The sequence below is a fragment of the Botryllus schlosseri genome, chromosome 9, assembly GCF_051294905.1.
Source record: "Botryllus schlosseri isolate E-star chromosome 9, Bs_hap1, whole genome shotgun sequence".
In the NCBI taxonomy this organism is placed as follows: domain Eukaryota; kingdom Metazoa; phylum Chordata; class Ascidiacea; order Stolidobranchia; family Styelidae; genus Botryllus; species Botryllus schlosseri.
Genome location: NC_137244.1, coordinates 21,101,498 through 21,129,253, shown reverse-complemented (window position 1 = coordinate 21,129,253; position 27,756 = coordinate 21,101,498). Strand labels below are relative to the sequence as shown.

The window sequence follows — 27,756 nt, the reverse complement described above, 5'->3', positions numbered from 1 at the left end:
CCTACTTACCGAGAGCTTACTCTGACACAATCAGCTAATTGTATTTGCAAGAATTTGAGAAATATAAACGCGGTTTGAAACTATGGTCATCAGACACATTCCTTACATCCATGAATCAGTTATGGATCGTTCTGTGCATGCAGCGTTTATAAACGGATAAGTAGGCTACTGAAAACATCCTCATTTCAAAACATGGTAATTTCCATGATGTATGTTTAAATGTGCACTGCAAAAATGTATTCAGCATGCTGTCGATGCAGAATCTGTATCAGCTCTTCGTAAATGTTACGGTCAGAATGAGCATCAGATTGCGTTCATCATAAACTAGGGAAGGCTAAAATTCACCTCGTACCAAAGATGAAATGCATATCTTCCGAGTTATATTATAAGCTGTCGCTGAGGTGGCTCGAGACGGAAAGCAACGACCAGAACCAGGATTTGATCCTTCGTGCCATGTATTCGGATTGACTCGATGACGAAGCGCAAGTGCAAATTGACTCAAGTCAAAAGATCTGAAAAAGACTTTTGACTCCGAGGTCGATTCAACAATTCCTATACCTAGTTGTTGGAGGTAGCTCCCTGCACAAGGCGGTGTATTTGTAATCATACTGAAGAATATTGGTCAGAAGTATAACGAACAATGTAGTCAAAACACCATGCATACTAAAACAACAACACCTACAACCTCGTGACAGGGTTACAGTTACAACACTATCGTAAGGTCATGTATAAAGCTATATTGATATGATGAATATTTGATATAGCCTATCATACGAATTGATATGATTGAATTACACGCGACCCTTCGCTCAGGGCATTGTTTCGCCTCGCTATCAGGGGACGTACTACTTTTCCTATTAGCAACATGATTTCATTTCGAAAATCGATGCATCTTGTTCAGTCAATAATGATTCTGCTACGTGTGTTACTAATACTACATTTAACGCTACAAGTAATAACAGAAGAAAACTACACGTTATACAAGTGCGATAAGGACCCGGCAGAGGATGGGGTATGCTTTGCAGTCGCTCCCGAAAATGAAGAGGTGGAAAGACGTAACCATCAGAGAAAAATTCAATTACTTCAATCAGGAATTCCACATACTGAACCGATAAATCCATATCGAATCAACATATGGGTGCTTGTTCCATTCGAGGATTGTTACTTATTTTCGAAAATGCTAATCGAACCAGCGATTTATCAAGCGTTGGAGGACGAAAATGCAACTCTATGTTCAAATCTCACAGAGAAAAACGCCAACAAGAGGGTAATTATTTGTTTTCCACTCCGTCCTATCATAATATATCATTATTTTCTTATCGGTATGAATATTTATGTGTTGGGGCATCGCATGGTGCTTGTGTTTAAATGTCGCTGTATCGATTTCATTGCGATGAAATTTACGTTATCCCATTGGGCAGTGTGTCAGGGTCCATGCAGCCACTAATAATTTCAAATGTAAATTCTGTTCTGCGTTATTTGCACTCATATCCATGCCTGCCTTGCTCAGCTGAGTCGAATGTCGCATGGAGATTGAAGATAGTTACATATTACATGCGTCAATAAGAATCATAATCCGGTTTCGCATAAATCCTTTCCGGAAACGGAACAAATGGTTTTATTCGAATGCTGGTGTTTTCTTTTACGTCCAAATCCACTCTACGTTCTAGTATGTATCATGAAACAATATATAGTACGAGATAGCGAACCTATATCAATCGCTGCGGTAGATGACTACGAAAACAAAACTGTGACTATGGAACGAGTTGTATACTAACCGTGCATTTCGCTACCCATTGATGTTGCATCTGTGGATTATACCACTAAGCTATCTCGCCAGACTTGGACAACTAGATAATTCCAGCAAAATGCCGGTAATCTATAATTTTAATCTAATTTGTGGAATGTTCCTACGCTCTAATTCTAATTCTAATCTAATTTTTTAAATGTTTTTATATACTCTAATTTTAATTGTAATCTAATTTATTGTTTTCCGGAAAATTCCCCTTTGTCCGCGGCATTTTGCAGCGAGTTAACAACAATATCCCTCTCGCGCAGGGAAGTCTACTACCAAACCGCCATGGCATTACTTACACCAGGGGCGGGCAACATACGGCCCGCGACGGGATTTTGTCCGGCCCGCAGACAGTTTTCCGACTTGCATGATGATGTGGCCAACAGCCCCAGTCTGCCGAGATTCCCCACTACTTGCTATAACTGGGTCAGATTTTAGCGACTTGTTATTATATACGTGTGTGCGCAGCGTGCGTGAGTGGACATTACGCGTAAGTTCGTCGAAGCGAGAAGACTTGCATTATCGGCGTTTACGATGTAGGCTACTCAACCCTAATGTTGTTATTTGTTAATTATGGTGTTTGTCGACTACAATGGTCATTTACACCAGACCAATATTTCTTATTTTTGATTCCGTAACTGCCGACATGTAGCACGGCACACAGGCTTGTAAGACACCGCTCTCATGGCCTACCATGCGTCCTCCGTAAGGAGGATTTGTCATCTTTTTTCAGGTTCTTGAAAATGTCCACTGAGGACGCCGAAATGTCCTTCTTTCTGGCAATGTGTCCTACTTTACAGCTTTTATAGGTAACATGATGGATAGGTTCGAGTGAAAATGAGCATAAATTACGCTAAACAGGAATTCGTGGACCGTGGTCCGAACGTATGTGACGACCTTTTTTGTTTTTTTTTCAGTCAGCCAACGGAAATTGTGAAACAAAAACTGTATTTCTAGAGTTGAGTTGGACAGTTGCCTTTTGTTTTTTCAGCCAATTTCGTGGTAAATTTTAGGGAGTTTACTCCAGTATTGCAAGTCTGAAAATTTTGAAAATGTGTCCTCCTTTCCCGATTCCAAAATATGGTAACCCTAAGCTTTTGCGAATGCGAATGAGCTTATGCGAGACGGAGCCTAGATAAACCTACAACACTTAAGTAGGAATTCTTGAGTCGACCTCGGTCGGACTCGAAGCCATAACCCGTTGGTGTTGTACCTGTGGATTATACCACTACGCTATCTCGCCAACTACTCCACCCTGATGAATTGATATCTTGGTAAATTTGGGGTGCTGGGCTTACCGAACTCCTCAAATTCTTAATTAAGGATCGTACCATGTGTTGATTGACCAGAGAGAAGCAGGCAAAGCGGCGCTTGCACCACAATGCTGTTCTCAAATCCACATTCGTTCGTCATTATCGGCGAGACATGGCTTTGAAGTGACATTGCTGTCATTAAAATACATTCATTAAATACGATTTATTCATTGTATATGTGAATAAATGGGCGAATAATGTATCGATTCAGCAATCCGGCCCTCCAAGTATTTAATTTTCCTCTATCCGTCCCGCCGACTGGAGAAGTTGCCCGCCCCTGACTTACACCGTACAGTCATAGTAGTTATTGTGTTGAATAATAGCCATGCTAGCATGGTAGCTTGGTAGTCTGTGAACAGCCTTCCAGTTTCGATCAAAAACTTAACAGCAGCAACGAAAAAATAGATAGTTTACACAGGCTTGTTCACTGTTATGCCCTCAACTTCATCAAGAAAAGAAGAGGATAATTGGTTCAGATCTAACCAAAGAAAATATAATAGACGATGAGGTGGGGATATATTTCGCAGCAGAGCGTGAGAGCACGGACTGTAATGTTTTGAGTTGCTAGAAAATAGAAAAACGTTTTCCTCATTTCTAGGCTTTCAGCAATGCAGGAAAACGGTATAATGCATGAGGGCCCAACTCAAAACGCGTCGCGGGTCACTTTTCAAAGTTCGTGGAGGCCACGGGCCGCAAGAATGCAATGCCGAGACAAAATAGGCCAACCGTTGAGCAGCCACGGTTTTAAAACTTTAACTTAATACAACGTCGCACTCACTAACATCGGCGATGGGCATGGTTACTTGCGCGAAAGAAGTAATATTTTATCAAGGAAGTACAAATACAACAAGAAATATAATGATCCATGGCCTACTATGATCATGATAAATGGGCCACGTGTGGGTGACTCCTGGTATAGTGAAAAACAAGCCAAGCTTGATGTACAGACGTTAATCTTTCTCATACTTATCGGAATATATATATCGACTTTTCAATGAGATAAAATAATGAAAAGGGCAAAATAAAACAGGAAACAAAAAAAAACATCAAGATAATCAGTTTTATGCTCGTATTAAGCGTCTCCAACGTAGGCGGTCGTGGGCGTCTTCAAGCGACAGCCCGCGTTGCGCTAGGTCAATCTCCAATTTAGGGCTCTTCAAAAATGACTTTTTTCTCAAATCGTACTGGCTACTTGATAAAATTGTTAGGTTACCTAATTTAGGCCTACACACAAAATTTGGTTCAATTCCAGCCAGTAACCGCTTTGCTATAGGAGAAGAAAGTTTCTATTTATTATGTAAAACTAAATAATAAAAAAATTGAAAATTTTCTGTTCACCCCATGAAGGTGTTAGGCTGTCTATAGAAACGATGCGCACCAAATTTGGTTCAATTCCAACCAGTGGAAGCGGAGTTATTGCCGTCGAAAGATTTGGATTTGAATAAAATAATATTTACGGTGACCGATACTTTGTTTATTTATTATGGTTGTGCTCACCGTAAATACTATTTTATTCAAATCCAAGTTTTTCGACGGCAATAACTTCGCTTCCACTGGTTGGAATTGAATCAAATTTGATGAGGATCTTTTCCATAGACAGCCTAACACTTTCATGGGGTGAACAGAAAATTTTCAAATTTTTTATTATTTATTTTTATATAATAAATAGAAACTTTCTTCTCCTGTAGCAAAGCGGTTACTGGCTGGAATTGAACCAAATTTTGTGTGTAGGCTTAAATTAGGTAACCTAACAATTTTATCAAGTAGCCAGTACGATTTGAGAAAAAAAGTCATTTTTGAAGAGCCCTAGTCTCCATTGTCGAGCGCCATGTTTTCCGATTCCAGCCACCTCTGCGCCACTTATCGGAATGCACTGTAATTTGATTTCAATTTCATTCACTTTCCAAGTTTGTGCGAATTTAGTAATTCTAATCTAATTTGGAAAAAATTGTCTAGCATTAATTCTAATTCTAATCTAATTTGGAAAAAGCTGTGTAGCACTAGTTCTAATTCTAATCTAATTTGGAAAAGATGAAGAATTTCTAGTCCAAGTCCGAGTTGGATGGGGTTTTGTATTCTTCACACTGGTAACGACGAAAAACTTTTCCATGACTTTCTTTGTAGGAAGTTTGCTTCGCAATTTCGATACATGACACTGAAGCCGACCCGTATGCTGGTTTGATTACAGCGATGGAGGTTGAAGAAATGAGAAACATTGATGAGAAGTGCGGTAAAAGTGCCTCTTCAAATGATACCACGGATATAATGCTGGGAATGAGCTGTGATTTGGTTGCGGGTAGAGTGAGCGGTCTTACTGTTGAGTGGAACTGGCCAGTAGTGCTTACAGGAGTTAGGTGAGTGTAATAGACAAGGTAGCGTTATGGTGGAGCGTCAGGCTTCTTGGTCGGTATAGTTCGTAGGTTCAATTCCCGGCCGGGTCAGGCCAAAGAGCTGACCAGTAAAACTGGCATCTGTGGCAGATTAGCGTAGAAGTAAAAAAAGCCGTACAAGAGTATATCTGCACCTTCCTTGTCCAGCGGCACACCCATGCACATCATGTACTTATGTAATGCAAATATCGTGTGTATGTATATCATAAGTCGGTGTATATGCCGCAAGAACACGGAGGATAAAATTTTATACCTCACGTCCTATTCCAAATTAGTAGAGGTGGTCAATGTAGTCGACATTGCTACTGAAGTATAGGAACAGAAGTAACGTCTAAATACATAGTCATATAAAAGTAGAAGTAGCGATTTCCGAGACGTGTCAAAACTACTTCCCGTGGAAGTATAGGCAATGAATGGCCTGGCAAGTACTCTAGCAAGTAGTTTAGATAAGTATATTTGGTCGAGGGTGGATGGTGGCTATTTTCGAAATTGCAATATACATCTCCGCAACTAATGCATTGCTAGTGACACTATAATACTATATTCGTAAACATATTCAGCTGCTACTGTCATATGGGTATTTCCAGCACCGTAACTGCCGCACCCCAAACCCCCCAATTGGGGGGGCCGAGCTCGAAGGGGGCCCAAAATTATTTCGTGAATTAGCATAAATCATAGAGTATTTTTTGAAAATTTATGCAATTTTTTCAAAATTTTTTCGCGCTGCGCGCGAATTCAAGTAACCATTTATCTATATTATTGGGTATTGGGCCATTACCGCACCACGACCCACCAAGACATACAATCAACTTTCAGGCCATATAATATGCGACTCCAAGAAGTGTGCCAGAACGATCGGCAGCGAGAAAAGCCTGGCCGAAAAGGTCTATGCCCTTATGCAGACCGTCGAGACCGAAGACTTCGTTATATATACATAATAGTAAATACATATAGGTTTAATTGTCCATAGGCGCGTAAATGACTGGCGCCGAATGTTCCTGTCTTTGCAATCTGAACCTCACAAGACAAATACCATCCTGCTGGGAAAAATTTTATGCCAGTGAAGAAATACCAAAGAGAAATCGTGTGCGTCTCTTAGTTTAGAAGCCTACGTTTGGACGATTCTATATATTTTGATATAGCAGACTGGAAGTCACGAAATAACATCATGTAACGAAGTCATATCAACGGGTCCGCCCGCCCGAAGATGTTTAATCATTATTTACGGGCCCTCCCGTTTTCAAGACACTTCACTCAGCTCTACCGGTAAATCTAATTACGTGAGTAGAGAGTACAATAAATTGATAGCATAATATATATTCAATCGCCGATCTGATTGACCGACTTTATCATAAATTATCGAAAATTTTCGCGCTTCGCGCTGGCTCACAATACAGTACCGATAATTTCGTGACAAACGCGAACAACGTGATGGGGGGGGGTCGTTTTATCACCATATGGGAGCCCAAGACCCACGTTTTTTAAGAGCCTGACGAGGTGCTGTTTCGTTCCTGCCAACGGGTATACGCCCGAAGATGTTTAGCCTACTTATTATTGAGTGGTCCTACCTTTTCAAACAAACCTCACTCAGCTCTACCGGTAAATCTGATTACGTGAGCAGAGAGAAGATAAAAATTGATAACAATATATGCAATTCCCGATCATACTGACCGATGAAATCATGAATTCTAGAAATTTCCCGCGCTTCGCGCGCTTACGCGACAAAAGCTGATTCACTAAACAAACTCCCAATCAATATGATGAATAGCGGTAAAGGAGCATCGCCGGAGGGGGGTCTATAACCCTATGGGGGGCCCAAGACCAAAGTTTGGGGGGGCTGACGAAGTGCTATTACGGCCCTGGGTATTTCACGCTATTCTTACGGCGATTCCATTCATAAAAGTGATATAAACCCATCACAAAACTACTTTCTACTTTCTGCAAAATACAAAATCAAGTTCTCAGTAGATCTGCCTAAAAACTGTTCAAATAGAAGCGGAAGTAGACCAATTATTAGATTTCACGAACTTAGTATCACATTTACGTTTTATGATCGAGATGTTTTCTCCGCTTGATTTCATATTGCTGTTCATTTTCGAATTTAGATCAAGCGAATTTGATAGCAAAAACCAGGATTGTTGTCGAACTGCTACGCGAACTGGACATTCGGTGACTGATTTTGCTCGATTCGTTTACGAGTTCTATTCTTTGGGTGACCATCCTTGGAACCAGACGAGTTTGTATTACAGTGGGTGAGAGCGATGTGATTTTTTTCCACATAAGTTGAAATTGCGATCAATACCAGACAGATGACGATTGCACGATAATTGAGTTAAATTTGAACTAATGCATCGGGGAACCGCGGGAGTCCGTGACTGTCCAAAAGACAAAAAGGTTGAGAACCACTGGACTAGTGCTTGGAAATTTTAGCAGTAGCATACCAAAAATGTAAGCACCCCTGTTACAGCATAGTCGTGAGACTCGCTGCTAAGAAACAATCCAACATATATATATATCCCTTTATTCCAACTCCATCCTTATGCATTTCTATCCGTAGACGCGGAACTCATCATGGTGCTCCTCTATCAGCCGGGAGTCCCACAGATTGCGAGTTCCTGATGGCCGGCATTGAAACTATTTTCGAAGAACACGGTTTCAATATTTCTCACAGGGAAGGGTTCTGGAACGATACAGATGTGATCGATGCAGCCAGAAGTATCCTCACCGATTTAAAAGAAAAAGCAAGAGGTGAGTGGCCGCTGTATCGCGACATCTGCTTATTCGCAATTTTTCCACTAACGCAGTAGATAGCTAATAGTTTAGAAATTCCAACATTCTGTGGTATCCATAGTCCATGCTATTAATTCTATATTCCGGAATGCCATTCTAGTAGTAGTTGCCTATCTTTTAGTGCTCATCTGGCATATGTGATAAACCTATACGTCACATCTTCTCAACCTTTCCAGCCAATCATTTTCTTTTGAAACAGTGTCTATATGGTGTGTTGGTAGAGAGGCGATGCAAGTGATCATGAACACTGCAGAAACACTTGGGATGACCAACGGACAAGATGAAGATCATAAATACGTCTTCAACTATATCGACTTATATAATAATAACGCATCCTATTCGTGGTCGCGCGATCCCGATACTCCGTATTCATGTAATAGCAGTAAGTATCCGTAGTCCTTCTGTAACGTTACGTAAATCAAAAAACCAAATGCGCCCTCTTAAATGATAGCATCATAATAGTCCTGCTTTATTAGGTTACCTTATAATTATGACACGAAAACCATGTACTCCAGTGCTTTCTAAATGTTACAGTTTCCTATTTAATTTACGTAATATACCAATCACCTTATCTTCTCACGGCAAATACACGTTCTCCGGCTTTCAATTAAAAGAATTTTTTTTGGGGGGGGCGGCTATAAGCGTCGTGAGCCACGTTTCCGCGCTCTCAAAATTCGTGAGTTAGATTTTCGTGGCCATCATTTTGATTGGACCGTGTGTTTTCATGTGTACCTGAGAATTGAAATTAATTCCTCTCTCCGAAGTCTTTGCGAACGTTGATAGGGAATTGCAACACGTCATATCGATTTGTTGTTATAATCAGCAATCCATTGCCGCGACGCATGTTACTCAGAAACATTTTGTGTTCGACGTAAAAGACGAATAGCTGGTCGGTTACGCGCTTTGTTGCTTATTATCATCTGTTCCAGGTATTAATTATTATTGTCCGCAATGTCACTTGTTTGCATCAAATTTAACTCGTTACTCACACGACGCATTGTGCATTGAATATGTTCTTATTCTTTTTGTCATATCTCATTGTGGGTCTCACAATGAAACTTGGATGAAAAGTGTGCGAAGAACTGAAAAAGCTTGGGAAGCACTGATCTACTCCAGGGTCACCTTATAACGACGATATAACGCCATTCTGAGATAACAGCGCGCTGTTTTTCCTTCGAATCTTGGTTTTGCAATTGTCTGAATTTATTTTTGTCGGCGTTCTGAATGCATACAGCATCTTGAAATTGGGATATCTTCACGAGTACGTCTGTTCAGTGTTCGTTTCGGTGGTCCATAACCTTGCTACATCCTGGCTGTTTAAAGGCCTTAGCAATGATACGGAGAACCTGATATTGTAGCAAAGGCGAATAACGTACCTGTCTCCCTAACGCAGTAGCTTATAACATTCACGAAGCCGCAGAACACTAACGGTAATCTGCAAGCCTTCGCGGAACATCAAAAATTTCATTGAGTCTCCCGCCAGAAAACAAATCCGATACATTACAATAGAATACTGGCGGAGCTCAACAACAGATCGTTAAAAGAACATTACGACTAAAGTATAATTTTCACACGAAACGGTAATATTTATTGCAAACCAGTGTTACCAGTCAAACTTGTGCTGTTCCCTTTCAGATACCAGTTCAGAAATGCCAGACTTCGCCTTGAAAATTGTCATAGCATTGTCCCGCCGAAACACAATAGCGTGATACCAATTCCTTAAATATAAATGAGAATATAAGTATTGGATATAGAATTGGCAGTTCAAAATGACGGGGTTTTGATTTCGAACCCCAACCAATATATGACACAGCACACGACGTACCACCGCAACAATTGCAATTCGACTAGGAGTCGGGCCCATAATTACCCGCAACCGATATCATGACAAAGGCGGGTATCAGACATGGGGTGATTACTTCATGAATGTAATCGATTGCGATTACGATTACTTCTGAATCACGCGATTACGATTACGATTACAGCAAAATCAGGAAGTAGTCGATTACGATTACGATTACATTGGAAAAGTAATCACGATTACTCACGATTACATTCATTTTGCATCGTAGTAGTTATGTTGAAAGACAATACATGGATTGCACTGAAAAGGCCTAATAATATAACAACTGCATTTACAAAAGATGGGACATTTCCTTGTTACGTCATAATGTACCCATTGCCCATTTTATAGACGGTTTATCGCACACAACGTTTTTCATTTTTGCCAGGTCCATAACTGCCGCACCCCAAATTTCCTAATAGGGTGGGGAGCGTGGTTGGAGGGTACTCAAAAGTATTTCGTAAACCAACATAAATTATAAGAGTATTATCGATACATTACATTAACTTGGAAATTCTCTTTGAGCTTTGCGATTTAAATATCTCTATAGATAGCTTGATTTCAAAATGCATATGTCTCCGCCTCAAGAAATAAGGCTTGTAAAATTCATAGTAATAGGTATTTAGGTGCCAGTCAATACCGCTCCTCGAAACATCAAAAGACATGTGCAGTTTCGGCTAACATGAGACTCCACGAAGTGTGCTACTAAAGAAAGACATTGGCCGAAACTTAGATAATGTGTCCATTGTCAATAGCCACGCTGGGTGGGCGTGACTAACAGTCTATTCCTTTCAATCTGAGCCCACGATGCAAATTCCACCCGGGCACCCACAGAGCATTAGACATGACAATTTGTGTGTGCGTCTCACGTAAGTTTTTCTTTTATTCTGCTATGTTAGGGCCCCTACAATCAATATCTTTTGGCTATATAACAGACCGGAGGTCACGAATTAACAACATACAATAAAGTAATTATTCCAGGATACCAGATGTTATAATTATGAATTACACGTCCCCTGCTCTTCAGGTAAATCTGGCCATCGAGCGCTGAGATAGGATTAAAAACGCAATACAATGCAATTACCAATATTATTTATTAAATTCAATTCAATTCAACTTCAAAATTGACTACTCTATGGGGGCCCAATACCAATGTTTTGGTGGGGAAACTTTTGCTTTTTTAATCCTGATTCTAGCTACAACCCACGCTAACATGGTATATAATCCGATGGCTATAGCGATTGGCGCCCGTTTTGAGTAGAATAATATGAGAATACGAGAAAGTGAACATAAAATTCTGCCTTCAACTTGAAGCAGATAATGTAATGCAAGCTTCCATTACGAAAACGGCAAAACAACGGCTCGGTTATGATATATATCAGCAGCTGTTGATTTTAATGCTTCGTTGTGGAAACCGTAATGTTTTATTTGACGAGTAAAAAATTTCAAACCTTTGTCTGGTGTACTTCGTACCATATAGGCCTACTGCTCGCCAAGCAGCACGGTGAAACTGCATTTTAACTATAGAATTAGAACTATTACATTCTATAGTTTAACTAAGCCGAACCAAACATAAATACAAAAGTTGCTATTTTAACTTAGGCTGAGAGGTGATTAATTATCCTGTTGCGAGGTAGTATTGTTTGAAATGTATTGATAACCCGATATACAGCACGGTGGGTTTTCTTACAATCACACTAATGTACATCGAACATCTATTTACTATGTGTGGACACTTCTTACGCAAAGATGAGCAAAGCTAATAGGCTACCTCTGGCGTAATAATGACCAGTGGCTTTTGAAAATCAGACGTTTACGCTCTCAATAACTGGTAAATATCTCTTCCTTGTTCACGAGTGTTCAGTTTATGTCACAGTTCTTGTACAAATAAAAAGTAATCGTTCTTTCACAAAGAAATCGATTAAATATTGGAAGTAGTCGATTATGATTACGATTACTTAGGGATTTTTTCGAATGTAATCGATTGCGATTACGATTACTTGAAAATGCTGTAATTACCGTAATCGATTACGATTACTAATCGCGATTACCCCATGTCTGGCGGGTATATCATCAGAAATCATATGAATGAGTGGAGTGTGTGTCTACTGTCTACTCCTATAGTGTTCCACGGAACATCGGTTAAGGATCACTATTCTAACCCAAGGCGGCAGGGAGCCTTCAGGGCGACCGGGCAATGCACTGCGCATTCTTGTAACGGGGCTGTTTGGCTTTTGATATCTTTTGCTTTGGTAAGAAGCGATTGTGATGTTTGATAAAATGTATGTGCATAAGTAAACTTCTTATTTATGATATGAGATTTATTGCTCTTAGACGTGAACGCTAGCGACACGAACCATACCTACTCAATGAACGGTATGGAGGCATTGCAAGTTCTCACGCTTCACCAACCGCAAACGGAAAAATTTATCTCGTTTTCTGACAAGATGAGATCGAAAACAACATCATCGCGTTTTACAAGAGAGTACGACCAGTATACCAATCATTATATCACTCAATACTACAACTCAGTGCGATTGATAGTGAAAGGTGTTGAGACGTGAGTATTTGATTTGTGCATACGATTGCGGGAAAATGCTGAATAAGCCTATCGCATGCATGACAACTGCTGAATTGTTGCCAATCAACTCATCACCAGAGGCGATCAGTACTACGAAGTATAATTCTGGTTTTTCCAAGTACTCAAAACAGTTTCTTTACTGGTGGTACTTACTTCTATTTGAGTAGCAACGCCGACTACTTTGATACGCTCTGCTCGTCACTAATGGTGAATATTGATTCAATTCTTGATACAATTAGTTATATGCTGCATACTCGTCAATAAAGTCATCGCTATGCTTCATGAATTAAGTTAGGAATGTGAGTTGTCACCGCAGAGTCACGAAATCCAACCCAGACATGCTCCAAGACGGGGCCGCATTTGCAGAACAGCTATGGAACACGAGTTTCGAAAGTGTGGACGGCACCGTATTCATCGACGAGCATGGGAATCAACTCATGAATTATGCGATCATGGATTTGAATAGAACAACTAATTTATTTCAGGTACGCATCGCACGAAAATACGCGCGTAGGCCTACGCAACTAATGTTTTCTATATAGCGTGCTTCCACTGCTATTTCCATGTTCCCGAGAAAGGGATGGCGAATCGATCAGACTCGCATGCAAACACGGATTTATTTCTGCATCCGTGTGAAAGATAACATCACGGGCGTACGTACAGGCAGGGCCGTGGAGTCGGAGTCGGAATCGGCGTTTCGATCATTTTTTCGTTAATGGGAGTCTCAAAAATTTCTTACCACGCGTCGGAGTCGGAGTCATGAAAAAATGCTGGCTGGAGTCGGGGTCGGAGTTTGTGAAAATGCTCCCGACTCTGACTCCTATTCCAATAACGTCTTTAATATTAAAACAGCTGCCTTCAAAGGTCTCTTAAAATTACTAATAATATATGAAATAGGATTTGTATGTACCAACAACCACTGTTATTAGTAACGATACTGATAAAATTGAACTCAATTCAGTTGCATAAAGGAAGAAAACTGCAATTAAATCACGACCAACATGAAATTACTGATGCAGTCACAAATTGATGCATTTTTTTTAAATTATACCTTGATATTCTGAAAGTGTAAATACATCGTCTGGTTTTCCAAGTGACAAACATCACTTGTTAAATTGATGCAAATATGACCAAACGATGCTTCCTACAAACTCAAAAATATTACTAGTCAGTAACTCAGCCGCTTGGGTCGAACCAATGTTTAAGAAACAGTGCAAGTATAGTCCTGGTCCATGAATACTTGACAAAGTGCATATAGACATATGCTATTTGACTATACTCCCTAAATTTCGTTTCAGACCACGCTTTATTGGTAATGGGAGAGTGTTAGCAGTCATGGCCTACTAGTTGGCCATGCATCAGTATATAGGGTGGTGAGAAAATTTGTGCATCTCTGTATTAGTTGCTGACTCATAGGCTACACAAGAGCTACACTCTCATTTTTTAATTCACATTTTAATGATGTTTGAGCGATTCATGCATATTATAGTATCCGTGACTTTTTATGTCATAAAAGCTTAGAAAAAGTAAGGATATTTCTAAATTAATACTTACATGTTGGTCCGTGGATAACTGGACATATGGGCATGCGACAAAATAGCATGCGACACTTGAACATAGGGTTGCATTTAAAACAAAAATCAATTTTAAACAAACATGTTTACAATAAGGCCCTTGTTCAAAACATGTTTTTAATTGTTTTATTTTTTGGTTAAGCCATGACGTCACGAATGTTCAGTTGTGACGTCAAATTGGATTAACATTGACAATTGAAAATACAGGGTGTATATAGCGCCCTCGGCAAAATATCTACGTACTATAGCTGTTGAACCGACTATTTTGAGGGTTCCAACCATCCCATATCATATACGTCAGCTTTATCGGGTGGTAATCGTATGAGTGCTTATACAGCATGTTTTTAGGAAAGTATTCACACAATTATGGCATAATTTCACAACTTGAAAAAAAATTTGCTTTTTTTTAAAACACTGTTTGTTTTAAATGCAACCCTACTTGAGTATGTGAGTAAAATTTAGGGTTAGGGCCAGGAATGATTCAGATTGGGGATCGGGTTAGGGTTGGGGTTAGGGTTAGGATATATATAAGTGTTGAATTCGGAGTTAGGGTGCGGGTTAGAGTAAGTTTTGGGGTTCTAAAACCACATTCCAAAGTGTCACATGCTGATATGTCGTTTTTCATTGCGTCGCTTGCTTAGGCCTACCTGTCGGGCAACCTTCCATGTTAGTCGCACTGTGGATATTCAGAGCTGCGTCACAATGAAATAATTTTGCATGCCCTCGTGAATAATATGTTTGCATACTGCATATGAAAGTCATTTCACCGTCTCTGTGGCATATACTTTGTAGTAGCCTACTGTTGGAGTCGGTGTCTAAGGCGGAGTCGGTACGTTTAAATACTGGGGAGTTAGCGTCTGTATATTGAAAATGTGTCGATGGTAAAATGTACCGACTCCACAGCGCTTGGCACTTGGCACACTATCCCCTGTTCCATATTTCGAAATTCCATTCATGCTTCGCGGCCTCTGTTTCAAAGTTTGCCGTTGTAGAAGGACGGCAACACAATTATATAATTTTTGCTCAGGAGGCTGCGGTATTTTATGGACACACAAAAACTTGGGAGCACATTTCACCCATTGACTGGCCTGGCGAGCGCCGACCAGATGGCCAGCCGCCCTGCGACGGATTATATACTTGTGAAAAGACACCTCCGACGCCAATTCCCCCTGGTATGGAGCCTATATGTAGGCTTACTGCACTGATATTTAATTGCCATGTATATGTTCAGCGGTCATTGCTTCCATTGTGCTTTCACTTTCCCTTCTCACTTGCTGTGTGACCTTAATCGCGATCATGACTTGGAGGTAAGGTACTATTAGAGGTTAGCACTAGCAGCAACGTATACTTTCGCGAGTATAGCCTACTGATCGTCCTGGTTCTATAGTCTAGCTATAGATCACTGCGACTTTAACAGTTTTCATTGATTGTGATCTAAAATCATTTATCTTTTGTTTCTCTATCTAGTTGAAATAGGCCTATTTTGATAGATTTGCTCCATTTTTACAAATGAAATCTTGCTTTAGAACTCCCTACTTCTACATGTAATTTGAGAAACTCTCAAGCGTGACTTGGACTTCTGTATCGGAGTATATATAGCATCAGTCGCAATATTATTCGCACCAACGTTTCAATCAAACAGGCGCCCGTAGCTCTAAATGTCACCATGGAACTAGTAGCGAAATTATTATGTATACCATTACATCACGTTTATACTTGGAAACGTCCGTCCGTCTTTCTGGCGCTGGTCCTCGAGGCCAGTGGTCGTATTTGAGTTTCTAATAAGAAGGTTTGCTTCACATTAAGATTTTGATATATAAAAATGAGAGACATAAATTGATGTATTGAACTGTTTCCGGAATTTGCTTCTTATCGTTGATTCTAATCAATTTCCGAAGCAATAGGAAAATAACATTCATATCGTGAAGAAGTCACTTTTATAAATAAAATAGTGTAGGCCGACAGCTGGACAGCTGCTATGTTGTTGTTTATACGATTTAGGAATGCCATGAAAGAAAGAAAACTAACAGAGATGGCGTGGAAACTGAAAGAGGAAGATATAGTTGTTGATATTGATGATAAACCGACAAGCCGCAGACCTTCAAATGTATCGGTAAATGAAATCAAACTACTACACAGATGTAGTTCGTTGTTTTGAAAATTTAATCATAAATAAGTTATGAATCACGCAGTCATCACTTTCTTCTTAATGGATCGCAATTTCGGATGTTGGGATAATGTCGTTGCTTATTCTCCCAGAGTCGTCCGTTGCCCCCATCGGGTTTTGATAAGATTCCCGGATAGGGCACATTGTGGGCATCCCTCGTTTTATTTAAGAGCGCGACGAGTTCATCGGCGGGGATAAATGGTGGCTTCGGGCGTCAAATATTTGGTAAGCGTGCGACATGGAAGAATCAAATTGTCGCATGGAAGAAAATCGATCTTTCGCATCCACCGCATGTCGACAGGCGACTGCAAATTGAAATGGATCAGGTAACAATGGAGGTCCATTTCTCTCGACTTGGCGATGCCAAATAATTTAAGAGTGGGTTGCACTGATGCCGATCAATCCGTGACCGCCGATTAAAAGTCAGCAATTGACCTGCTTCCGTTGCACACATGTCGAAAAGCCACTAATCGGATAATTCTAATGGTCTAAATTTGAACCGCCGGATGAGACGTCACAGAAAGAAAATCGGCTCCCCGATTCTCCGACATGTCTGACAGATCAGTCCGAAAATACCGCAGACATTTCTATCGGAATCTGTGCAATCCACCCTAAAAGATGATTTGAACTGCCCGCCCCCCAAAAAAACGTTGGTATTGGGCCCCCATCAGGTCATACACCCCTTCACGACAGGCCTTTTTACCACTACCAAAAAGCACGTTTTACTCATATATGGTATCTGAGCTTCTGTACATAGTCGTGCGAGGCGCGATAACAAAAATCTATAATACTGGTGATTGCATAGGGATTGCTATAAATCTTTCATCCTCTCTCAGTCCACGTGACCAGATTTACTGGTAGGCTATAGAGCTGATGGGTGGTGACTTCAGATAGCAAGCGCAGGACTATTCCGCGGCTATGGAGAATTGCCAATATATATATATATGTTTCGGCCAACAGTTTTATTTGGTAACCCACTTCGTGAAGTCGAATGATGGCCGAAAATTCAGAAGTCGTGATGTGTCGTGGGGTGGTAATGACCGGCGCTGAAATGCCATTTTATTTTATAAATGATGAATATTTTTCTTGGGGCTCTGAGGGCACCCATATTGAAAAGCAGATCACATGCTGTGATGGTTATACAATAATCCATCGTACTTGTGACAGATGATATCTCTTAATCACGATCACCTATGCAAGTTCTACGGGGTCCGTATGGATGGCTGCCACATTCACATTTTCACAGAATATTGCTCTCATGGTTCATTGCAAGATTTCCTAGACGGCACCTTGTACGACCGACTAGATGATATGTTGATGTAAGAAGTGTGTTTGTCCTTTTCGAAGCACTGAACGTTATAATCTACATTGCACTCAATCAGGAATATCCTCATATCGGACATTGCGAACGGAATGTTACATCTTCACAAGAGTCCTATATTATGTCACGGAAATTTGAAAGCGTCCAATTGCGTTATTGATAGCAGATTGGTGTTGAAATTGACGGATTTCGGCCTTCCTTCCTTCAAGCAACGCCACAGAAGTGATAGCCAGATTGGATATGATCACTATAAAGGTATTAGCCGGTGATACAAAGATGAGTGATGATCCACGTCCCGGGCGCAACTGAAATATTCTCCATACACCAGTGATCGAGAACCTTTTTCGTCTGAAAACACATGTTAGCCCTATATTTTCCATTTTAACTCCCAAAGAGTCATAGATGACAATAAATTGCTACGTCATAATTGAAAATTCGTGACATCATGGTAGTACTAATTCGAATTCACTACCTGGGATTCGTCGTGGGCGCCATATTTTCTCTGTAAAACTAGTAGGCTATACTAATTATCCTGTGATAGCGCAATTCTTGGTAAATAACTCGGAATTTATAATAACTGATATAAATCTAATATGACTGTAGCACTGACTCCGAAAATAAATATTGATCGACTCCTCCATTCGGCGGTAACATAAACGTTGCACTACACGCCTAAATTTTAACGGCAATATTAGAAAGCTATACTAATCAATTCGGATAGCGAAACGTTGTTTGTAATTTGGATGTGTAATTGGAATATCACTTCCAAGGCAGTTCATTTCCCGGCGTGGATCAGGAATGTAATGTGTATTTGAAAACTAGATTGAGATAGGCGTCCCCATGTCTGCTATTCTCTTGATCAACCAACGTATGGTGCCATCCAAGATTATGCAGCGCGCGATGCCGGGTACATCGAATTCGCGAGGGATATCGGTCGCTAACGCTACAGTAACTTAAATTTGAGGAATTTTTAAAGGGGCCCGAGCCCTTAACCCTGGATACGCCACTGCCTTGACTTCTCAAATACGTGCTTATGCTGCTACGAGAATAATTATTCTGGCCGTTAAGAAAATTTACTAACAAGTTGCTGCAATATTGATAAAATTATGTAAAAAACATGTCGAAGAGTCTTATCTTATACTCAAAAGAGCCATATATGGCTCGCGAGCCATAGGTTGATGGTTTCCGACCACTGCCATACACCAAATGTCGATTCCAAACCTTGTGACATCCTTTAAATTGGGGAATCGAAACAAAAATTGGACTGTAAAATATGTATATCCGTTATCGTAACTTACCTTCCTGTCGTCGTTTTTTTAATATTCAACAGAAACATTTAGTGCAGGTCACTTGTTTGCCTTAGCACCGTGGTTAATAAGAATGTTCTACGCAATATTATACAGTGCGTAAGACGAACAAGTCGAACATCATATAAACTAACCATCAAAGTTCAGGAATTGCATAACACTAAAATATCACATGCTCAATAATTCAAATTCGACAACGTGAATAGTCATGCAAAGGCGCTCCTGTCCTACCATCTCATGAAAAAAATTGCATGTAGTGAGTTCGGTTCGTGCCCGAGAATAGCCAGCACATAACCACCGCTGCTCTATAACGACAATCCAAAAGCTTATCAGCTGTTTACTTTCGAAAGGCGAATACGAATTGTCTTCATTCTAGTATCCATATTGCATATGTATATCATTACAGATTTATTATGGACTGCTCCAGAGTTATTGCGATTGCCTGACGATGCGCCGTTTCGGGGTACTCAAGCAGCAGACGTCTATAGTTTCGCTATTATCGTTCAAGAGATTTTGTACCGGAAGGGAGCGTTTTACTTGGGCAAAGATGAGAAGAATTTAAATCCAGTTGGTCAGTTGATCAGTTGATCTTCACTGAATTAGATATTACTCTAAAGCAGTGTTTTTCAATCTCTACTGACCTTGTAAACTTATACACATATATACAACCTCAGGCCTGGAGTAGGCGTCGTGGTGAGCGGACGCGTTTCCAGCGCTCCCGTAATGTAGCTATGATAATTGGCGAAAATCCAGGATTCTAGAAGACAAGAAGTCGATTTATCGAGTTAGATAGACAGAATTTTCACCAACCAAAATTGATACACCAACGATACAGCAAGAAATCGGTTGAAGACGCAAAAAGTTTGATGAACTGGATATATCATTTGGAGATAGGATTAGGATATCAAGACTGAACAGAACTGTGGTTGCTACATCGGGAAATTTGCCATTGGCTGCAATACTTCACCAACCGTCAGACAATCAATACCGATTTGGACCCAGCTTCGCCAACCGTTGGACAAAATACATAGCAATTCTGAACCGAAACTCTACTTGATATTATTCATCCAAAGGTTTGGTGCTAATATATTTCGATATATGCTACTGTAAAATCGCTATTTGTAGCGCTCTTCGCCCTCATAATTGGATTAAGCCAGCGTTGCGTGACGCGAATCGAACTGCGCGAACGCATAAGTATCTCCATTCACTGACAAGCTAACATGGGAATTTGGGTCAACTCGGAATCATGACGAATAAGAATAGTTTCCCACTGATCAGAAAGTGTAACTCAATATCGATCAACGAGACGGCATCAATTCTGCAAGCCCCGAAGGGTAAACAAATTAGTTTGATTCATACAAATATCAGAGGATTGCAATCTAATTCCCACCATGATGAGTTAAAAGACCTTATCGTTGACCTGAAGTCACCTACCTTCGTAGCAATTTCAGAAATAAACTTTTCAACCAAACCCGAGCAAAACGTTGATATATCGGGCTACAACTTCGAGTATACTCCGGCACCGAAATCAAAGAAATCTTACGGAGGTGTTGGTCTTTACATTGAAGAAAAAATTCCTTACGAAATTTGCACGGACTACGATCTGAATGTCAAAGATTGCGAAGAGCTATGGCTGGAAGTTGATCACCCAATTGGAATTCACAAATCTTTTCTTGTGGCCGTATTATACCGACATCCCACGAAAAACATGAACCAATTCGCAAAAGCGTTGGAGCGCTCCCTGGACAAAGTCAACAGCGACAAAAAGATGTGTTTCATTGCGGGAGATATTAACATAAACCTTCTAAAACACAAAGGCAACGCATACTCCAACGCCGTCAAATCCGCCGGTCTCTTCCAAATGATCACCGAGCCTACACGCATAACCGAAAAGTCAAGGACTTTGATCGACCACATATATACCAACTCGCGCAACATGGAAATCATTCCATTTGTCATTTCGGCAAAAATCAGTGACCACAACCATATTGGTTTTCTATCACAAGAACAACAAAGGACACCCCCCGAAACATATCACCTCTGCAGACGACGAGAGTTAGTGGACGAAGAAGCGCTCGATGATGCCGCATTCAATCAATTTAAAACATCAGCCATCCCCCACATCTCGGTAAACAACTTTGACGAAAAATTTGTTGAGTTTATGTCTGCTATCAAATCACTGCTGGGACAATTTGCACCTCTACAGCGCCTTTCGAGAAGTCAAAGAAAATTGAAACGAAATCCGTGGATGACCACAAAGCTGATTCAACTTATCCGTAAACGTAACCGGTGGCATAACCGAATAGACACCAAGAACTGCCCAGAACATGAACGAGAAAGATTTCGACGTTTCAGGAATCGCACCGTGCATCTTATTTCCAAGGCAAAAGCAAAATACAATGAGAGATTTTTCAACAGACACATAAAGGACACTCGAAAAACATGGTCAGGACTTAACTCTCTCCTACATCGAAAAAAAGGCCATAAGTCTGTCTCGGAAATTGTGAATTCGGATACCGGAAACAAACTTTCAGACCCGGCGGCGATCGCGAATCACTTCAATGAGTATTTTTGTAACGTAGGCCCAAATATTGCTTCTTCTATTACAAAACCTGTGTCGGCCAGGTCAGAGGTGAGATCGATATCCCAGTCAATTGTGCTTGAACCTACGACCAAATACGAAGTAGAAGTAGCCATCCACAAACTGAAATCGCACAAGGCCGACGGCTATGACCAAATCCCATCATGGTTTTTAAAAATGATAAGCCTGCATATCGGTCAATATATGGCCCATTTTTTCAACTTCATGATAGAAAATGGAGTCTACCCAAGCTATCTAAAAAAAGCCAGAGTAGTCCCTGTACACAAAGCTGGGGATAGAACTAATGTCACCAACTACCGTCCGATATCCGTTCTCCCATGCATCGGGATTGTATTCGAAAAGTTGCTCCTCTCCCGCCTGTCCTCATTCCTCGCCAAAATGTCTGTCATTTCCCCTCAACAATTTGGCTTCCGAAACAAACACCAAACCGCTCATGCCCTCCTAACAGTGGCCGAACAGTACTATGATATCTCAGAGAAGCGAGATGTGGGATGTAGCATTTTTCTCGACCTAAAAAAGGCGTTTGACTGCGTAGATCATAAAATTCTCATCTCGAAATTGGCGCGTTACGGACTTCGGGGCCCACAACTTGAGCTCATGAAAAGTTACCTCACTGGACGCCAACAAATGGTTGCGATCTCAGACACCTTGTCTTCTCCTCACCCGGTGACCTGTGGTGTGCCCCAGGGCTCAGTACTTGGACCGGTCCTTTTCACCTTATATGTCAACGACATTTTCGAAACCTCCTCATTGAACACCACACTGTTCGCTGATGATACTCACCTCCTCTCTTCCGCATCTTCGACGGCAGAGCTGGATGCCCTGACTGGTGACCAAATGCCCAAAGTCCATGAGTGGACGGCCCAGAACAACCTTTGCATAAACGCCTCGAAATCGCAATTGCTGACAGTAAATTCAAAAAATAACCTAACCGTTAATATCGCTGGTCAGCCCGTTTCCAACACAGATAATGCCAAATATCTCGGAGTTTTACTGGACTCGAACATGTCCTGGAAGAGTCATATTCAGTCCCTAGAAACTAAATTATCACCGAAGTGCGGCCTGTTTTACAGCCTTAAGCGCTTCATGCCAGCATGGGTTCTTCTGATACTCTTTAAATCCTTAATCCAATCGAAGTTACATTATGGCATCCTCTGTTGGGGGGCTGCCAGTAAAACTGCACTCAAGCCACTGCAGAAACTACAGCACAAAGTACTCCGAATCATAGCTAGGGCCCCAAAGGGACCTGGCTGCCCATCCAATAAGTCGCTGCTGAAGAGATTCGGCGTCCTAAACATAGAAGATATGCGGAAACTAGAAATCGCCAAGTTCATGTATCAGTTTCACTGCGGTCGTTGCCCCGAATATTTCAATGACTTCTTTACCTCTGAATCAAAAGCGCACAAGTACAACACACGCGCGTCCACGTCGTCCAAATATCATATGATCGACCGAAAAGATCATCGCTCCATCAAATATGCCGGACCTGATGTGTGGAACAGTATCCCGCCGGCCATCCGACAGTCGACGAGCATGTCCACATTCAAGTCGAAATACAAGCAATTACTACTAAATAAATACAGTCCATCCTCAAGATTACCGGACCACGACTGACCTATCGATCTCGCTTCCCATGACATGCCGCCCTATTTCTTGTCGCATTCTTTTTCTATACTATCTTCTTTACCTTCATTCAGTGTGCATGCCTCCTCTTTACATCGCCTAGGCCAAGGTGGGTGTCAGATTCCATAGACTACTCCTTGTCGCTTCGACATCTTCCTGTCTTTTCATTGTATCGCATTTTTGTGGTGTATTGAACTGATAAAATTGCTAATAAACCAATGATGATGATGAGGCCAACCCGAAATTTTCGCTGAGTCACAAAAACAAAGGTTACACATGTAACTAATTTTACAATACATCTGATACATTACCATGGATTACATGGTGCACAAAATGAACTGTATAGAACTTTTATTTCAATTCATATAGCCTGTATCTGCCAGATATCTGCACGAAAGTGATTCAACAAGGCGTCTTTCCGTTTCGACCGACATTGCGAGACAACGATGACGTAGTCGTTGGAGATGAAATGCGAGACATGGTCAGCCAATGTTGGGCGGAAAGACCACAGGACAGAATGTCATTTAAAGAGGTCCTGGATATCATGAAAAAGCAGACCAAGTATACATGATAGGGTTGGAAATTTGAGTCGGGGTGGTTCGTGGAAGCAGGGAAGATATTCTTTTTCAGGAAAAGAAATCTCATCGATCGCGTGGTGGAAAGATTGGAACAGCATTCGTCACATTTAGAAGAGAGAGTAGCCGAGAGAACCGATCAGTATCGCGCGGAAAAAGACAGGGCGGATAATCTCCTGTATCAGATGTTGCCGCAACCCGTGGCAGATAAATTGAAAAGCAGACAGGTACGACGAATCTCTCGTGCGATCACAATGTTACCACGAATACTTTCGTAGCCCTTTGTTTCCATTGTGAGGCTCGATCACCACTTAACAGAAATGGCGTTGCGGAGTATTCGAAGCTGTATGCTGCATGTTTTTTCTTTCGATATTGAGATTTCGGCTAACCGATTTCACAGTACACTACCTCCAGCAGTGGAAATCTATTGTTAAAACTACATTTTACCGAAATGTCCTCTTAGCGTGTAGTCGTATATTTTCGATACTCGGCAGCAACGGCTCGCACTATACTCTGCTCTGAATTGAGCATTTAGACTCGTTAGTCGCTGCATGCATCTCTCCTTGCTATTTATCATCATATTGAAATATAGTAATATTATATAAAAATAATGTGGATTGAATATTATTATAAAATGCCAGAGGAATTATGATCTTTCCATGCCTCACAAAATGTCCTTGGAATATATGCCACTATAGAATAAGTGAGCGAATGACTGCTATTAAATAGGCCCATACCTAAATATAGTTTACACGCATCCGAATTCACTGCGCTACTAGAATTATTTGAACATTTTCGCTCAGCAGATACGTAAATGAACTGGGGTGGGTGGTTGCTCCAGCTTCTCCAACTTTCTTTAAACAGTTTTAAGGGATGGCTATACCTTTCGTGTTTGATATCACCGTATATTCGTAATCGTTTATCTTTCTAGGCAGTTGAACCAACCACGTACGATTGTGTCACCATATACTTCAGCGATATCGTGGGGTTTACGTCCATAAGTCACAAAAGCAATGCGTTTGAAGTTGTCAAAATGCTTGATGACTTGTATACAATCTTTGACGACGTGGTTGGTGAATACGATGTTTACAAGGTAAGTGAATTCATCTTGTGGCACTTCGCAGTGATCCGTTAGCCCAATTAGAAACAGGGACTAATCAATTATACGGATTGTGATTATGATGAGGAAATTACCCGTTCTCTATTTGGCCTTTCGCGAATTTCAACTATACGATAGCAACCACATGCCCGCAACATGACAGGTCGAAACAATCGGAGATGCATACATGCTAGCTTCGGGCCTGCCGAAAAAGAATGGCAATGAGCATGTCCGCTTTATAGCCCAAACTGCCTTACGTCTAATGGAAGAAGTCGAAAACTTCAAGATTCCGTAAGAAAGGCCTTATCGATCCATCTAAAATTGCGTAGACACGTCACACAGGCATTCACTATATTTTAGTCACATGCCGGACGAATGCTTGAAAATACGAGTCGGCATCCACAGCGGGCCCGTTGTGACAGGAGTAGTGGGTAAGAAAATGCCTCGATATTGCCTTTTTGGGGATACCGTTAACACGGCTGCGAGAATGGAACAGAGCGGAGAAGGTGAGAAATTCTCTCGGGCACCAGTAAATGCTTGCTGCTGCAATTGTAATAGGTCTGCTATAGCCATATTGGCCTCTTATACAAACATTCTGACGGAATCGAATGATAACGTATGCCTCGACATGATGTAGGCCTTATACTGTGTAATTCACGAGTGGATGAAACATCTGTCACGGAAACATGTTACCTATTTTATATTTTGTACATACACTACAGTTGAGGATGTAGGGAGCCATGCAGACCCAACCCGGTTCAGTAAATCAATTCCCGATGAAAATTGAAACATCTCAATATGCTGAATATTATTTGGATGCATGTATAACGAATTTATTGTATGAAACCTTTAACTCTCAAATTATTCGTTGATATCTCAGGTATGAAGATACAATTATCTCCGATGGCTAAAAGTCTTCTCGATAACTTTAAGACATTTATAGTCAAGGAAAGAGAAAATCCCGTTCCCTTGAAGGCAAGTAATACAGTGAATTTCAAGTGGAGAGTATAGTCACATTGTCTTATATTCTGGTATCTCAAATGTCGATTTACTCTGTTAACAATCGAGACTAATAAGAATTTTATAATTGTTAAAGTGCGATCCAACTCAGATATAAATGCAATTTGTTCACACATCAGGGTCTCGGAACGTGGAAAACGTGGTGGCTCAAAGGCGAAATCAAGGACAGGAACACCATCGCAACACTTCCGCCCACCGAGGATTCGGCGAGTTATAATAACAGCCTCGGCAAAAAAGTCAGTCACACTTCCGATTATGGGTCAGCGCGGTCTAGCATGATCGACACAGTAGCTGCCGTAGACCAGGAAAACAGCCGCGCTAAATTATCTTCTTCTATGAATGATAAGCAAGCGGAAATGTGGTCGACATCTGCTGACGACGAAGAGAGCAACTTGACGTTGAAAAGCAAGCGCCGACCCACAGCGAAACCATTGGCACAAAATCAATCGGATGAGATTTCAGCATTTTACGAAATGCAGAAAAGAAACCGACAGAAATCGTTAGGACTTTTGCGTGGCATTGACAATCTTGCATGCACTGCGCAATCGACCATATCACTGCCACAAAAAAGTGGACAAGGTCCACCTGCTATCCATGTGGTTGACATTGATCAGGATGGCGATACACGTATATGAAGCTCTGCAGACCTACAGCAGATATGGGTGCAAGCCGAATAGGTAGGGTGAAATCCGACCTTAATTCTCACTCCGCTTTTGACCCGAAAAATATTGCGTGCTTCAAGCAGGTTCAGCCAGAGTTCAAACGTATGTCAAACCTGAACCGCGCCCGGATGGTCCAGTCCGGCTTCCAGGTCTGCTGCAAATTTCAAGCCGAGCATGCATTTTATCCATTCTATTCAATCACCTGCCTGTGGAACTCTCAGCGTGTTAGCCCAAACAAAACGTCGGGCATCGTTTGCGGGGCAAGTCATTGTAAAAAGAGTCTTTGAAGATATACTGCATGGTTTCTGGGCCATAATGGCAGGATAGGTATACTGTCGCGCTAATTCCGAATTCGTACGACTTGTTGACCTCTGTTCACGCATCACATTGGAAGGTCGCCGTCATCTTTATTATTAGCATTATCATCACTCGGTGCATGGATTCCGAATGTTGAAAAACAATGTCGATATGTAAAAGTGGAAGTCGCGTATTTGAGCCTATAGGTAGACTTTCCGCATGGAAGTCAAGCAATATAAGTTCGGGACAATTGATTCAATTATCATTATACGTTTCCATTTATTTACCATAGCCTTTATAAGGCTATGATTCAACAACGTTTCTATGAAAACTGTGTAATGTATACGTCAGCTAGAGTTACGGTCCATTAGATTAATTTTCTTTTGAATTCTCAAACACACACTAATAAGTAATAATGTGTAGTAATTTTATGCGAAAAGTCATGGCGATGGTATTATTTTTTCAAATATTTTTGTAGTATACCAATTGTAATGAAATGGCAAAATGACCTATATATATATCATTCATTTTGGTTCATGAATGCTTCTCTGTTACGTGCGCTTTAAAATAAACAAAAACATCCAGATTCTTCTTATTAATGAAGAGTGTTTTGATATAGGGGTAGAAATTATACCTTGTGCGCTAACCCATCACATTGGACTTTTTAAGATATAGGCCTGGTACAGCCTATACGACTATACGTCATTGAGTTCTCACTAAAATCATATTTCAAAAGACACATTACGTCCCTTCATTATTTGGATCAGGGGCAGGCAACTTCTCCAGACGTCGGGCCT

General features: G+C 40.9%; 1 protein-coding gene across 1 annotated transcript; it reads left to right on the top strand.

Annotated features, from left to right (window-relative positions):
- Positions 1-821: 821 nt before the first annotated feature.
- LOC145447061 (atrial natriuretic peptide receptor 1-like) lies at positions 822-27,756 on the top strand. The gene is made up of 22 exons (XM_080325492.1): positions 822-1,267; positions 5,233-5,462; positions 7,604-7,750; positions 8,056-8,246; positions 8,488-8,670; positions 12,466-12,691; positions 13,029-13,197; positions 15,314-15,458; positions 15,518-15,593; positions 16,288-16,399; positions 16,624-16,779; positions 17,621-17,772; positions 17,836-18,029; positions 19,488-19,652; positions 23,690-23,867; positions 23,937-24,108; positions 24,813-24,974; positions 25,144-25,271; positions 25,341-25,486; positions 25,861-25,955; positions 26,120-26,677; positions 26,743-27,756. The coding sequence occupies exons 1-21, from the start codon at positions 866-868 to the stop codon at positions 26,633-26,635; spliced, it is 3,945 nt and encodes a 1,314-aa protein (XP_080181618.1). The 5' UTR covers positions 822-865; the 3' UTR covers positions 26,636-26,677; positions 26,743-27,756.